This window comes from Clupea harengus, chromosome 13 (genome assembly GCF_900700415.2).
Source record: "Clupea harengus chromosome 13, Ch_v2.0.2, whole genome shotgun sequence".
Lineage (NCBI taxonomy): Eukaryota > Metazoa > Chordata > Actinopteri > Clupeiformes > Clupeidae > Clupea > Clupea harengus.
Genome location: NC_045164.1, coordinates 997,501 through 1,012,810, shown reverse-complemented (window position 1 = coordinate 1,012,810; position 15,310 = coordinate 997,501). Strand labels below are relative to the sequence as shown.

The 15,310-nt window shown below is 44.6% G+C and overlaps 1 protein-coding gene across 4 annotated transcripts in view; it reads left to right on the top strand.

Moving 5' to 3' along the window:
* The window catches only part of pcdh15a (protocadherin-related 15a), a 217,214-nt gene that overhangs the window by 153,500 nt on the left and 48,404 nt on the right, over positions 1 to 15,310 (top strand). For all 4 annotated transcript variants that reach the window (XM_042709568.1, XM_042709569.1, XM_042709567.1 and 1 more), the window contains 2 exons: positions 7,130 to 7,270; positions 7,566 to 7,678. In XM_042709568.1, coding sequence (XP_042565502.1) covers positions 7,130 to 7,270; positions 7,566 to 7,678 — 254 coding nt within the window. The remainder of the gene's footprint in view (positions 1 to 7,129; positions 7,271 to 7,565; positions 7,679 to 15,310) is intronic.

The window sequence follows — 15,310 nt, the reverse complement described above, 5'->3', positions numbered from 1 at the left end:
AACCAACCAACCTTCACTCATCCACCCCTACTGGCACTACTCACACCTTGGGCCCTTGATAGATGCTCCTCGCGTGCAACAAAGAAGGGGATTATACTGATTACTAGCACACATCCTGTTGGTAATTTCATAAATATTCACACAGACCTAAGCACCTTTGAGGGCGGACCGAAACCTTATTTGAGTGTGTCTGATCAAAAAGGTAGGTGTTTTATGGAAATTGTTTTTGACATAGGTGTTCTGCCACTTTCTTCTGTGAAATGTATCCTTCTTGATCTAGGTTTTCAACGTCTGGCAGGCGCATCTAATCTAATCTCTACACAGTTTGACGGCTTAATATTGACAGCTCAGTTACTAAATTGACAGAGCATTTACCTCAACAAAATATGTCACCAAATGGCTACATAGACTACGCCACTAGGCTCTTCACTGCACAGACAGAGAATATCCAGTAGCCGATCATTCATCTGAGCCTTAATGCACAACAAAAAGTGAGACAGAAAAGTAATATATTTTTTTGTATTTTACAGCATAGCACTCAGTTTAGACCACAAATCATTGTGTCGTTCTCCTATTTACCGTTTATCTAAAATAACATCTCTCAGTATAGAGGTAGTGAGGATAGGCCTGAAGTGAGAAGGAGCGCAATTTATCTGTCTACAGATGGGATAATTCCATAAATTGTTTGTTTCATTTCATTCATGTTTTGTTGCCAACACGGGCCACTGAAACTAACATAAAAGTTGACATTTCATTGCAAGTCTGTTGAGTTCTATAATGTTTCTTGAATTAGAGGCACCAACCACATAAAGCTATTTTTATGTAAAATACAACTAGAGCTATAGTTATAATTGATGAGTCATGAATGAGTCATCTCATAATCAAATTATTATTATATTATTATTCTATATATTCTGTATAAAACATTATTGCAAATGTAGAATGCAACCTAATTATTACAGATAAACTCCTTCCCTGTGATTCACTATTTCACTGTCACACACCTCTTCTCTGTCCTAAGGCTTGCTGGTCACCTGGTTTGCTTTGAACTTGAAAGCACAAAATAGGAATACAAAAAAAGGGGAAATGAATCAAGGTAGAGGCCAGAACAACTCATCTAACAGTTTCCAAAGTTTCCTAATATTAATTGGGATTCACTCCGCTCTGGATGTGGAATATTACCCGTGTTTCATGGATGTCTTTGGGGTTTGCTAAAAAGGATTAAATGATCGTGAGTCACTCCTTTTAAAGAATTATCGTTGTGAAATCAATACGTTCCTCTCGCTCTTCTGTTGCAGTGTGGCTGGGACTGTTTTGGGATTAAACTATGAGTTTTTTGTTATTTTGCAAGAAAATGCTTTGAAGACCATTAATGTTTTTGGTTTATCAATTTAGAAGCGCACATACAGCACGTTCTTTCCTCTGCCGCATAAGAATTCCTGTTGATATGGTTAGCTCAAAAGACATGAATTCAACGTCATACCCACAAATTAATATGCCGTTTCACTTGTCCCACAAAGATTTCCCGCTAATCTTGCGTCCTATGAGTGCATACATGCAAATAACAATTCTTCCCGACTCCTGCCTTTGATGTTGCAACATGTGCAGGATACCATTACGTCACATACGTAATGCACAGCTCGTTGCCCTTTTAGATGAGGGTCGCTTGGCTCTAATGCAATCAGCGAGCTTCTCTAATGCCTTCTCTCCCACACTGCCCACTCCACTCTCAGTGAACTCAGTGTGAGCTTGTCTAGCTGTGATCCCCCCCCCCAGTAGAAGCCAGTAGAGTAGTGCGGTGACTACCAGACATATTCAGATATGCATTAGAGACATGCTGATGAATTCAGAGAGCCGCTGTGTGATGCACCAGCCGGTATGGGGTACGGAGGTTATAGTAAAGCATCACTAACTGCTGGCCCTGCTGTGTGTCTGGAGAAGCCCAGATATCGCGGACATTTTTATAGAATTGGCTATGTTGTATGTGTGTGTGTACAATACGTTTTAAAATACTTGCGGAAGAAGGTTTGCAACGCTACAAATTTATTTTGCTTGCACTGAAAAGGCACCAAGTAGCAGAAGCTTGTTCCGTGCCATGCCACAAGACGTCTGCTGTGTGTGTTTGTGTTTTTCTGTGTGCATTTTGTTCCTCAGAATCATGTCTTAAAAGACAAAAGATCTGTCTTTGAAACTTCTGAAAGGTTCCACTGATCACCATGATCATGGGCTTCGCCACAATATAACTTGGGGGGGTGACGTCCCCCTCACTTTAAAAAAAAAGTCGTTTGGACCCCCCTACATTTGACATTAAAATATTAGTGCATGACTGGTCTACTAGTCCAGCGTTCTTTCCATTGCTTCACAATCAAATCCGTCCCACTTTATCAGTAGCGGGAATACCCATAGCAATAGAAATCCACTCCGCGTTTTCCAGGTTTCCTACACATCACGTACCAGATTCAACTCCCATCCCATACTCTTTGATTGAAGCGTTGCGCTAGCTGTTCCACAGACGAGATGGAAGGAGGTTTTTTTCGAGGAAGAGGAAAGTAAGTCAGTTGCCCAAGTTTTCCCTTTAGTGGCCAAAGCACCCTTATGGCTATAATAGCATTAAGTCACAAAGATCCTTTTAACAACCGTGAGATAATCTGGAGTTAACGTTAGCTAACATGCTAGTTTTTCTAACGACTTTTTAAATATTTTGCTCTCATTAAATAGAGAATAAAGTGCCAAAGTTGTCAGTGTCAGTCCTCTGTGTATTACACCAAAACATTATCCTGGCTATCACCAGACCAAGCTCAATCTTATTTAAGATTGCAGATCGGGCTGGGTTTACCCAGTCTACCAGAACATAATAGTAGTCAGTGATTGCAGACCATGCCGACTCCAAGGAAAAACAATGAAAGAGAGAGATCATTTTTTATCTAAAAACATGGTAAATATACCAGAATGCGGGAAATTGCATCTACATCTTTCAAAATTTTCTGGGGGAGAACCACCAGACCCCCAGCCAAAATATGTCCCCCCCAATCTCAAAATGCTGCTGACGCCCTTGACCATGATCACCATGGAAACAAAGAAAAAGGGGGGAAATCATAGCTCTGTCCTCTTGTTCCTTGTCAAACTAGAGTTAATTTAATTTCAACGTACATGAAAATGAATGGTTTTACAAAAAAGGTTGTAAAATAATGTTTCTACATTTAGCCTCCACTTTCGACTTAATTGAGGGTAATTGCACTGTGATTACACGTCGCTAATGTCTTATTGTAATTTATGTAATAATTACGTTTTGCAGAACAAAGGAAAAGGTCACATAATGTTGAAGAGCAGAAAAGCAAAGCACTTGCTCTCTCTCCCACTCTCTCTCTATCTACGACTCTCCCCTCTCTCTCTGTCTCTCTTTCTCTCTCTTCCCTCTCTCGCTCCCTCATTCACCTCTCCCCCATCTCACTCTCCCTTTTTCCCTCACTGAATTACATTTCTCAACCATTCATACTGGAAGTGAGAAGAGAGATAGCCATTCATACTGGCAGTGAGCGATAACTGAAACACAGACTGCCTGCTCAAAGACAAGCTATTTATCATGGAGTATTCAACCATGCATATGACCAAGGGTGATTAAAACAACAATAGGGCGTAGTCCTATACTGCGAAACACTTTGAACATCAGTGGGGACAAATTCCAATCATTATGGAGGTGGATCATTGACATTAATGTTTTTATGCTGTATGGATGTATGAGCTAGATATGGTTTCACCATACAGGTGAAAAATACAGCAACAATATGTGAAGCATCTGCCTTCTTCAATAGTGGTTCAGTATAGGTACTGTTACAAACCAAAGTGAAGGCTACATGACCACATGGGGACTGGATGGGGTTATTATGCATCATCAGCTATGAATGTTTGTCTTCACCAGGTCATTCATTAAAGATGCACTTTGGGAAAATCTTATTCCCCATTCTTTGAAAATGCACTTTGTAGTTTTTCAGTAGGCGTACGATGCCCTCAGTTTCCGAATAACGACATTCAGAAATCACTGAGCCCGTGTTTTCAGCTCTAGATATTATATACTACAGACCTTGACGAATTGTATTTGACAAATGGTGTGTTTGATCGGTCATAAAGAACATTATTTGGAGTGCGTCTGTCCTCCAGGAAGCACCCACTGCTCTGTATGTGGAGAGTGAGGCTGGGCCTTCCCCAGTCTGTCCTCTTCTTGACAGATAGAAGGGGAATTTGTTTCGAGTGGCTCAGGAGCCATAGCCCCACTGCGTGCTCCAATGTTGGTGCCTGTGTAATGGACCCTAATGGATGTTTTGTGTAAGGTATTGCCACTGTAGAAAGTTACAGAGTGAGAATTGAACTGCACTTAGTGAGTCGTAACGGTTGAGAAGCTGCCAAGAGATGCACTCACTCACACTGGCTCGCCGACACAAAACAAGCTTAATTACCTGACTGAATAAAAGTGAGTCTATGCATGTGTGTAAGTGTGTGATACATCAGAGTGTGTTTTGTGTGTGTGTGTGTGTGTGTGTGGTTGTGTGTATGAGTTTGTTTGTGTGTGTGTGTGTGTGCTTGCTCGTTTGTGTGCGTGTGTGTGTGTGTGTGTGTGTTTATGCATAACAGCACAGACTTCTGTTAGGTACTTCTAAAGTCTCTTTAATTAGGGTAATTAAACCAAAGTACCTAGTGGCATTTGTTAACAAACGGATGCACTGGATTTAAACACCCTAGAAGGTAATCAACAACAAATCCTATAAAGTCCCACAAAGCCGACGGTTTTGAGAGGTCGAGTGGGGACAGCCAATGTCATGTCAGAGGGATGAGACACTGAGTGCTTTTGAGGGAGACGTCGATGGGGCCGTCTTTCCTCCTCCACCTAACCGGCGGCCTCTCTCAGACCCTTCCACGGGGGTTTGGACCGCTTCGTTGGCCAGGTGCCGGTGGGCGGCATCTGAGGTCAGCTGCTCGATTGGCTCCCCGGCTCCCTTCACCTGCTCTCCCGCCGAGGGCCAGAGAAGCGCTCCTTCCCTCCCTCCCTCCCTCCCTCCTTCCCTCGCTCGCTCCCTCTCAGGCATCGTCTGCCTCAGAGCCACAGGCCCCCCTTCCCCCTCTCTCGTGGGCTAAATTAGTCATGCAGTCCGGCCCAGTGTCTGCGCTCCACCACAGTTCAACTACTGCCAAGCTTCTGAAAATAAATACAAATGGATATGAGCCAAAAAATTAGCATTTTTTTTCCTTCATCTTTAAAGAATTCCTATACCTGTTCTCTAGCCGTTTTTATTATTTTGTTCTAGCTCATACACACTTTGGCAGATGTCAGAGGTGCAAGTCTGTAGAACTTGTTTGTTATTTCCCGTTTTCATTTCATTTCTCAACTCCCTCCTGTGTTGATGACTTCTATGTTTACTTCGCCCAAAAAAAAACATTAAACATTCATGGTTCAGGAGGAAGCAGACGAGAGGGATTGACACAGTTAACCTGAGAACAGCAACTGAGGGAGGGAGATAGAGAGAGAGAGAGAGAAAGACATTACAACTCACACACACAAAAACAAGCCTCGGGGCAGAACTCTCCTCTTGAGCAACATGAAAAAAGTGACATCGCTGAGAAAGAAAGGCGATGTCAATGCCAACTACTCGGGGAGACAAGAAATCTGTTTTGAGTTGTTTAATTCTTTAAGAGAATCATTTACAATTCCACAGTTGTTACTGACTCACTCTCTGACAGTCTCAACTGGTGCCATATGGATTCTCCCGTCCTTGTTCTCTCTGTGTTGCCAACCATGAATATGTCCGTTCTCCAGTGTCAACATTTAACCAGTCACCTGTAGTGACCTCGGGTGTCTTCACCTTTGCTCATCTCATATGCATCAAACATTTCTCCATCATACAACTAACACAAATACAGTGTATCTCTCTTTTACTCTCAACAACAAACTGTAAAATTGTGACATGCACTCCAAATGGCAGAGCAGATTGCCCACTGTATCACTTGACACTAAATCATGCAAGGTCATGATTGGCCCTAATAATGCATGAATTATACGTCCCATTCCCAGTGTGGTGGAGCTAGATCCTTCTGCCCCTCTGCGCAGTTCCGGCATGAATGCATTATTTCTTGAGCACTCACCTGGGCTAAACCCAGGTGAGGGGATGAGCTCATCGTTTCAAGTGTGTGTTTTGAGATTTAGTGTGAGAATTGTCAGCCAGAAACAACTCTCTCTCTCACACACACACACAGACACGCACGTGTGCACACCCACGAACGTGGCAAATTCTGTTTAGCTTTCTTTTTTTTTCATATCAGGGTAAAATGAAACATCGTATTGAATATATTCAGGTCATGAGGGCAAGATTATGCAATTTCATTTAAGCACAGCTTACATCAAATTGAATAGCCCTTAAAAATGGCTTTCATCTTGAACCAAAAGGAAGGAGTATGATTTTCGTTGTGTTTTGTTTTGTGTGTGTGTGTGTTTGTGTGTGTTTGAGAGAGAGAGAGAGAGTTTATCCTGGTGATAAATGCGACTACAGAGCGGTACAGCTTGAAAACCTCTCCCCTGTTGCTAGAACAGACATGCTAAGAACAGACACTAGCGCCTATAAGCTTTAACCACTTTGCCAGCATGCCATACCATCTCCAAATGTCCCTGGCTGCAATCTTAAATCCAGAATAGGGCTGTGATTCTCACCACTCAGCTGCTTTAACCTGGATTGGGAAAGAGGTTTAGGGAGGTGGATGAGAATAACATGAGCATGCATCTACCCAGCTCTGCAGTGTGTAAACCGCACTCTCTAAAGCCTTGAGAGACATGCTAGTGGCCCTCGGGATTTTAGCCTCTTTGCTAGCACGCCGACCTCTAAGTGTGCCTGGCTGCAGTCTCAAGTCCATAGTGGGACTGTGCTTCTCACAACACAGGTTTCCCCAGGTGCCAGATTAAGGGGTCAGATGAGTATAACATAAGCCTACTGAGATATGCTACTGAGCTATGCAAAACCTCTCTCTACCGAAGCCTTGAGAAAAATGCTAGTGGCAAACGGTATTCCCCATGGCCTTTAGCCTCTTTGCTAGCACTACCCCATCCCATGCCCGCAGAGGTTGAAGTCCTTTCTGTTTCCTGCAGGGCACACCTGCCAGCTTGGTACGCTATCGAGTGGATCAGGAGCAATCACCCTACAGTGGCAGCATTTTTGATGTAGAAGAGGATACAGGAAGGATTATCACCAAGGTCAACCTGAACGAGGAGCCGAGCACTACTTTCACCGTAAGACCTCAACCAGACATTTTCTCTCTCTCTCTCTCTCTCTCTCTCTCGCTCTGTCTCTCCTTTTTCCTCCCTCATAATGACTTAAATATGAAAGATAAAAGAAAAGAATCAGCACAAAGTAAAGTCATTCATCACTGAGTCGCCACCTTAAACAGGCCAAACGACCCAGCGAGGGAAAACAAAGTCGTCTAAAAAAAGATGAACTTTAATCAAAGGAACTTAGCGCTGCAAATCAGGCTATGTCCTCATAAGATATTTGCTCTCACTCTCTCTGCCTCTCTCCCTCTCGTAGCTGGTGGTGATAGCCTTTGATGAGGGTGAGCCAGTGAAGATGAACAGCACATTGGTGGAGATCACGGTGTTGCAGCCCTCCCGCATCCCCATCTTCACCCTGGAGGAGTACAGGTGGGTGGCCTGCTGTGACTCAGCCCCTTGGCCCACTCTCTGTCCTAAGGCCAGTCTATTATCCAGGTGAAAAGAGTTGCTCGACAAAAACTGAAAAGGGTCTGGAGAGCTCACAGGACCTGTGGGCTTTTATACTCTGACGCCAACAACAAACTGGCTCAGAACAAAACGTGTCATTTTTTTATGGGGAGGTAGCTACGTAGCTAACTAATATTTGCTAGTTCAAGGCATATAGCAGCCATGGGTTTCCTCCTTCAATTTCATGGTCCTGTCATTAACAGTCATAGGGTCTGTTCGAAATGGGTTAAAATGCTGTCTAACAGGACAGCGGGGCTGAATGCACCCATAGAGATAGTATTACCCTGTTAATTCAGTCAACTTTTTATCAAATGTGAACTTTGCATCTAGCACTGTTAGCTACATAGCTGAAATGTATGATGTATGCACGACGCAAGAACGTTGTGCTAGCTAACGTAAGCTAACGTGCTAACGTTGGATAGTTTCCCGACAGATCACGTCATTGCAAATCACATCAAACGTTATTGTTGGTTACAATACTGTATTACCCGCAGCATTTATAATCTGCATTACACTATTTTATGTAATTTTAGATGAGGATACATCGATGCTGCTTTAAAAAACAACTTTTACGGGGTCAGTGTGAAGGCATCTTAGAAGACAGGAAAGAGAATAAAATAAGTTTTGAATACTTCTTGATTCCTCGCTGTTATCTTAGACACCCTGCTGAGATAGCATTTTACCCCTATTCTGACCGACCCAAAATGTATATTGACTTCAGTCACAGTAAGCGAAAAAAAACACTCAACGTCCCTTTTAAAATTTCGTGTGACAAGATGTGCACAAGTTCTGTGCCACCCTACCAACCATTAATTCCATCACAATTATGACAAGGAACTTTTCTCAACCGGACTACGCTTTGGCATTCATATTGATACAGTTTTATATTTCTCCATTCCCATACACTACGTCGGTGCTCCGTTTGACATACAGAGGCTAAGTTCTTCTGGGTTTAGCCCTGAGAGCCTCAAAGGTATGTAAATGTTTCTCTCATGTTCTTCAGCTGTAGTGTATTTTTACCCGGGGTTGAAGCACCAGAATGTATGGAATGACTGAGTTGTGGAATGAGGATGGCAGCCGAGATCACGTATATCCATTCGATTCACTCGAATTTGTTATTCATAAGGGCACATCAGTACTCAGGAGGGTGGGAGCCTCCAAAACTATTGAAATATCTTGTGTGTCAGAGATTAAGTTTGTGTGTGTTTGTGCGTGCGTTTGTGCGGGTAGGGAAATGATGTGGAAATAAGAAGGAGCTGGTGTTCAGCTGCGGCGTCTCCTGCAGGAGAGACCAGCGTCTCCACGGCCGGCGGGAGCAAAGGCCAGCCCACTGGAGCTCTGTGCAGCGCTGCTCCAGCCAAATGAAATATTTAATACACTTGACTTACGGGGGAGAGGGTGACCAGAGGGGGAGTCTGTGTGTGTGCGTGTGTGTGTGTGTGTGTGGGTGTGTGCGCACTGGCTGAGGCTCAGTGTGTGTGTGTGTCTATGTCTGTGTCTGTGTGAGTGCTCTGTATGTGTGTATTAGTGTACAGGCATACGAGTTTGCATCCATAAATGCATTGGGATGTGTAAGTATTACTGTGAATGTGTAAGCTTGTGTGTGTTTGTGTTTGTGTGTGTGTGTGCGCGCTTGTGTGTGTTTGTGTGTGTATGCATGTGTGTGTGTCTATGTCTGTATCTGTGTGAGTGCTCTGTATGTGTGTAACAGTGTACAGGCATACAAGTGTGTAAGTATAACTGTGAATGTCTAAGCTTGTGTGTGTGTGCGTCTGCGAGTGTGCGCATGTGTGTCTGTGTGTGTGTGTTTGTGTGTGTTTGCTCTCATCTCTTATTCTCCCCTCAAACTGTGGAGTTTGCCATATTAATGGAAAACTAAAAGATCTTAAAGGGCTCACAGAAGCCTCTGTGTCTGTGATTAGCTACTCTACAGGGTCAGGCTAACACTCTTGAGCAAAAAGCTCTGCTCTCCTTCATGATAAGGGCAAGGAGTGTGAACTGATTGTGATCGCCTCTGGTGCCTAATATTAGAGTTTTGACTGAAGTTTCACTTGTTCAGTTGAAAGGTCTCTTTTAAAGATAACGATTTTGCATTTCTCGCTCTCTCTGTCTGTCTCCTGCGTGTTATCAGAGGCCTTCAGTTGAGTTTTCGTGGTGGGGTTTCAAGTGATATTTATTTTAAATTCTTACATGGGGTGTTGTGTACAGCGGGAGCTCTGCACTGATGTCTTTAGATGATGTAAAGTTAGATAAATGCCAGACTTAATACAAAGCTAGCTTTTGTTGCCAGGGGGATGTGTCTGTGAGTGTGCGCGCAAAACATGCATCCCTTGAACAAGAATAAACACATTCTGATCTATTAGTAAGGGATTTACTGCTAGTCTTTTTTTCAGACAAATTACATATTTCATTTAGTGGATGAATTGTTCTATCTGATCTGTTACTGTCTTTCATGTACTTTTAGCTATGGTTAGATTAATGTATTATTTGTGTGTGTGTATGTGTTACCTGTTGATTTATCAGTGTAATACACAATAATTGCAGGGTAGGTGTGGAGATGAGAGGCTGTGATTAGACTTACAATGAACATCATGCCCTACACACAGGTGGAAGGTCAAAGCTTTGAGCAGGTTTTGCTAGGATGGAGGACAGATGATGTGTGTGTGTGTGGGTGGCATATGTGTGTGTGAGCGCGTGTGTGAGTGGCTGCCCGTGGCACATTAATTATAGACAAGCCAGGACCAGGTGTTCATTCTCTTCCTCTAGCTAGCTGTCATGAACTCTCTTCCTCAAGCTGTGTTAATGAAGCTGACAGTGTTGTTGAATCTCCGAGAGCAAACCCAAGTTCATCACCTTATTAGTGGCTCTCCAAAAGACAAACACCGACTGGCCGTCTGTGTCTGTATGTGTGTCTGTGTGTGTGTGTGTGTGCATCTGTGTGCGCGTACGTGCGTGTGTGTGTGTGTAAAATGGTTGTGGTTCATGCGTGTGTGTCTGCGTGTGTGTGTGCACGCACGTTTGTGTGTGTGTGTGTGTGTGTGTGTGTGTGTGTGTGTGTGTGTGTGTGTGTAAATTAGTTGTAGTTCATGGGTGTGTGTCTGTGTCTGCATGTGTGTTTGTGTGTGCGTGTGTATGCCTGTGTGTGTGTGTGTGTGTGTGTAAATTAGTTGTGGTTCATGCGTGTGTGTCTATTAGAATGTTGGTATCCATGAGCATGTGTGTCTAGAATTCTGTGTTGTGGTCTTCCCAGTAGGACTGATTATGTTCTGTCGGAGAGGTTTGAGAGTGATTCAGTCAGACAATGGTAACCATGGGCCTCATATTGCACATTCCATCACCCTGTTGCATGTCCCCCCTGTAGCACCAACTTACTGCGCTCTCAAGCGTCCTAATTCCACCGCTTCTTTCTGATGTTCTGAAGAGACCGTAGCTTTATCTCTTTTGCTATTGCAGCTTCACAAATGCATACAAATGTTTGGTTTGGCTCAGCAGGAGTCCTGCCACTCTCGTTAGAGGTGTGGGATTGTACAGGAAGCCAGGAGGCCATTAGCACATTTAATAGGATGTGCGTTAGAAGGAGTGAGATGCTCTCAGAGTCGAATGTCAACCTCTGACATCACATCAAACAGCACCCACTCTCAGGTGTCTGGACACATTGTCATTTTTAAGTGTGTGTGTGTGTGTGTGTGTGTGTGTGTCTGAGTATGAAATCTGTGTCTGCAGGTTGCCTTCCAGCTTCTAAGAGAGACATCCCTCCGGCTGTCTGGCATTTTGATGAGGTCCTTTTTGCACACAGCAGTCAGTCACTCACTCACTCGCTGGCTGTTCATCGTCTATTAGCACATCTCCCGGAGGGGCACCTAAAACACAACCAACTCTAACCTGAGGGAGTGTGACTAGACTAGACCGGGGGCGTCTGGGCGCACCAGTCTCGGTGCGGTGTAAATTAGATGGGGTTCCCATGGCAGCCGTGATTCAGGGCTCTCCCTGGGCCACTAAGGCTGCTAGTGCCCCAGCCAACTGCAGTTCTAGCACCCCAGAACAGCCCAGCTGTCTGAGGCCCTAAATCTCCCGACAGAGATGATAATGTGCAGCCACACACACACACACACACACACACACACACACACACACACACACACACAAACACACACGCACGCATGTATGAACACACACACACGCACGCATGCACACACACGCACGCACACACACATATTAATCTTACATAGCCATATGTATAGTAACATCTGGAGACAGCCGTGGTAAAATGGGGGCTACATGTGGAGATGCACAATAACAGCATTAAGCACATTTTACATTTCCATACGTGACATGGGACATAGACAGTTTAAATTAAAAAAAATGGAAGAAATGGGACCAGACCTCCTAATATCTCCCCTTGCCATCATTAGATCTTGCAATACGATTGTCAAAGGAGGCTGTGTCTGTCATCAACTTTAACCAGTCTGTGAAGCTAAGCTTTATCTGATAAACCCAGCTGTTGCCAGGACAGACTAAATGTTTTAGACCCCTAGTGGTAAAAGGGATCTGTTTCTGGTGATGTAGTGGCCAACCACTCTCCAATAGTTTTAATAATTTGTTTCCAAAAAGGGGAAATGAATGGGCAATCCCACCTGAGCCCATGGCATTCTGACATTTCCAACACTGATTGTCCTTCACTAATTCCATTTTATGAAGCTTAACTGTCCTGACTGCATCCCTAACTGTCTGTCCAGCTTTGAACATCACGTTTATCCATGTAAGTCCCCCAATGCATGAATTCAGGTCCCTGTCCCCAAATCTGCCTTAAATGATTACAATGACCATACAGGCTATTTGCCATGATTTTGTAAAAAGCAGAAGCTCAGGCGTCTTAAGATAGCAAAGTTGTTCATTTGTATCATCAGGTGTAATCTTCAAACCTTTACACAGTTCCTCAGCTGCAGATACCTCAAATATATCTGCTTTATCTGCCAGGTTAAATATTTTCTGAGGTTCTTCTGAAATACGTCATCGTCTAATCACTAATCCTATTGATCCTATTGGTTGTTTTCAACTAAGAACTCCATACAAAAAGATTCCTTCCTTATTCTAATTGAGGGTTTATTCCACACAGTTGAATACATTTGAGTATACTGGGATATGTGTGATTGCTTATGCACCTTTGCCCAGTCCTCTCTAGAGTACTGCAGAATTGGGTTGAGATGCCTCTTTGTCTTAACCACTTGTGTCAGAGCCTCAGTTGGTCCGAGTGGGGACACTAGCTCCCTCTCTACCTCCAGTCACCCCGAACAGGAACTAGCACCAATCCAATGCTTAGCTATTTTAGACACTTTCGAAAGCTGTTCTGTACAGCTCCACATTGGGCAACACAATGACTCCCATGCTCCTAGTTCTGTACAGTTTTCGAAGCTTTATACAGGCCTTTTTCCCATTCTACAGAGCTGAGGAGTCAGGATCTACAGACAGCCACAGGATGTCCTCTGCATGAAGGAATAACTCATGCTCCTCTCCCCCAGCTCTCCCCCCCTGAATCCCTGTGTCTGACCTAATTGCTATTGCGAGTGGATCAAGGACTTGTATGAACAACAGTGGGGAGAGGAGGTGTCCCTGCTCTGAGCCTCTAGATATACTGAAGAAGGGTGAGATTAATCCATTCGTCATTACTGATGGTTTTGGTTCTGCGTATAACGATCCACTTAATGAACACCCAATCCAAACTAAAAGGCCACAATTCCACTCGGTCAAAAAGCCGTCTCTGCTTTGAAGGAGACGGCAGCAGTTGGTTCGTCTGCCTCTCTACTTTGCCAAAAAAGGTGGGGTGGGCTGTCAGAGGATGACCTACCCTTCACGAATCCCACCTGATCTGGGTCTATAATGTGTGGTACAAACCTCTCAAGCCGCATAGCTAACACTTTTGTGAACATTTTATAGTCAGAGTAATAGGCCAGAAAACTAGCTGGATCTGAGGGATCTTTGCCCTTTTTTTATCACTGAAGTTACAAACACTTATATAATGTAAAATCTGGGCTTACTCTATCAAATTTACATGAAAAATAGGAGAATTGTCAGGAGGAAAGTTCTAGGCAACCATATTCACCAGCGGTCCCGCGTGACTCCCCATACTTTCTGTTTGATATTTGTACACCCAAGCACACAACTTAAGAGTTGGAAATATCATTATTGGTTTGACAGTCCACAGGTAGAGACAGTGATGTCTTCCTGAAGTTGCTGATATGAAGCAGTAACAGTAGGTTACTTTGGCAGTTGTTTTGTCTTTTTGTTGTATAGCCTACACAATATCACACACAATCTCTCTCTCTCACACACACACACACACACAGACACACACATACACATACATTCACGTTTGGGATCCTCGCTGCAGCAAGCCATGTCTGTTCATTTCATGGCAGCGCAGGTGATGGATCTTCCTGCTGAGGCCGTGTTTGATCTTCAGTGACCCCAACTAAATCAGCCTGGACTTCTCTCCCCCCTCCCCCCCAGATCACAGCGGAGCCGCCAAACAACAAGGCCCAACTGATACACACACACACACACACACAGCAAAATCAGCCTTGACTCCCCATCCCCTTACATAATAGTGGAGCTGCCAGCAGCGGAACCCAACTCAGCTGACAGCCCAGAGAGTTGCACCCCCTGCCCCCAGCCCCAAATATCACGCAAAGGTCACCGGCGCAACTTCAAGCATAGCCTCTGGAAGAGTCTGTGTGTGTGTGTGTGTGTGTGTGTGTGTGTGTGTGTGTGTGTGTGTGTGTATCAGTTGGGCCTTGTTGTTTGGCGGCTCCGCTGTGATCTGAGAGAGAGAGAGAGAGGCACCTTTCTTCCCCAGCTGGGGGAGTTGTTTTTGAGTTTGTTGGAAGCGGGACTGTTTTTAGCGCTTGCCAGACAGCCCCTGAATAATCAGGACAGTCAGTCATCAGCGGCTGATTGAGTTTGATGGAGAGAGGGGGGAGAGAGAGTGAAGGGGAAAGAGGGGGAAAGGAGAGACAGAAAGAAAGGGAGAGAGAGAGGGAGTGGGGAGAGAGGGAGAGAGAATACAGAGGTCTGTGTGCATGAAACGGCGCTGTGCGGTTTTGAGTCTCTGTGTGTGAGCCTCCCTGTGGGTTGTGTGTGTGTTGGATGTGTGTGTGTCTGAGTGTGTGAGTGTGTCTTTGTGTGAGTGTGTCTTTGTGTGTGTGTCTGTGTGTGTCTGTGTGTGTGTGTGTGTGTGTCTTGTCAGTGTGCCAGAGCCAGATCCCATTATTTGGGTGGCACAGTGTCCTTGCGCTGGCACACTGTCTGAGGGCTCAGTGGCCACATCCTGGGTGGGCATTCATGACTGGCAGAAGCTTGGCACCCGTGGACTGGCCACCCCTGTCAGGGCCGCCGAGGTCGACTCTGCCACCAGCACGGGAGCAGCCCTGCGCCGCCCGCCTGGCACACTGGCATCTGCTGCAGTGTGTACAAGGCCACAGGCTACCCACAGGCACCTTCTCTCCTCTCATCCTCCTACCCATAATCCCCCTCTGCTTTGTTCTCTTCGTCCAGATG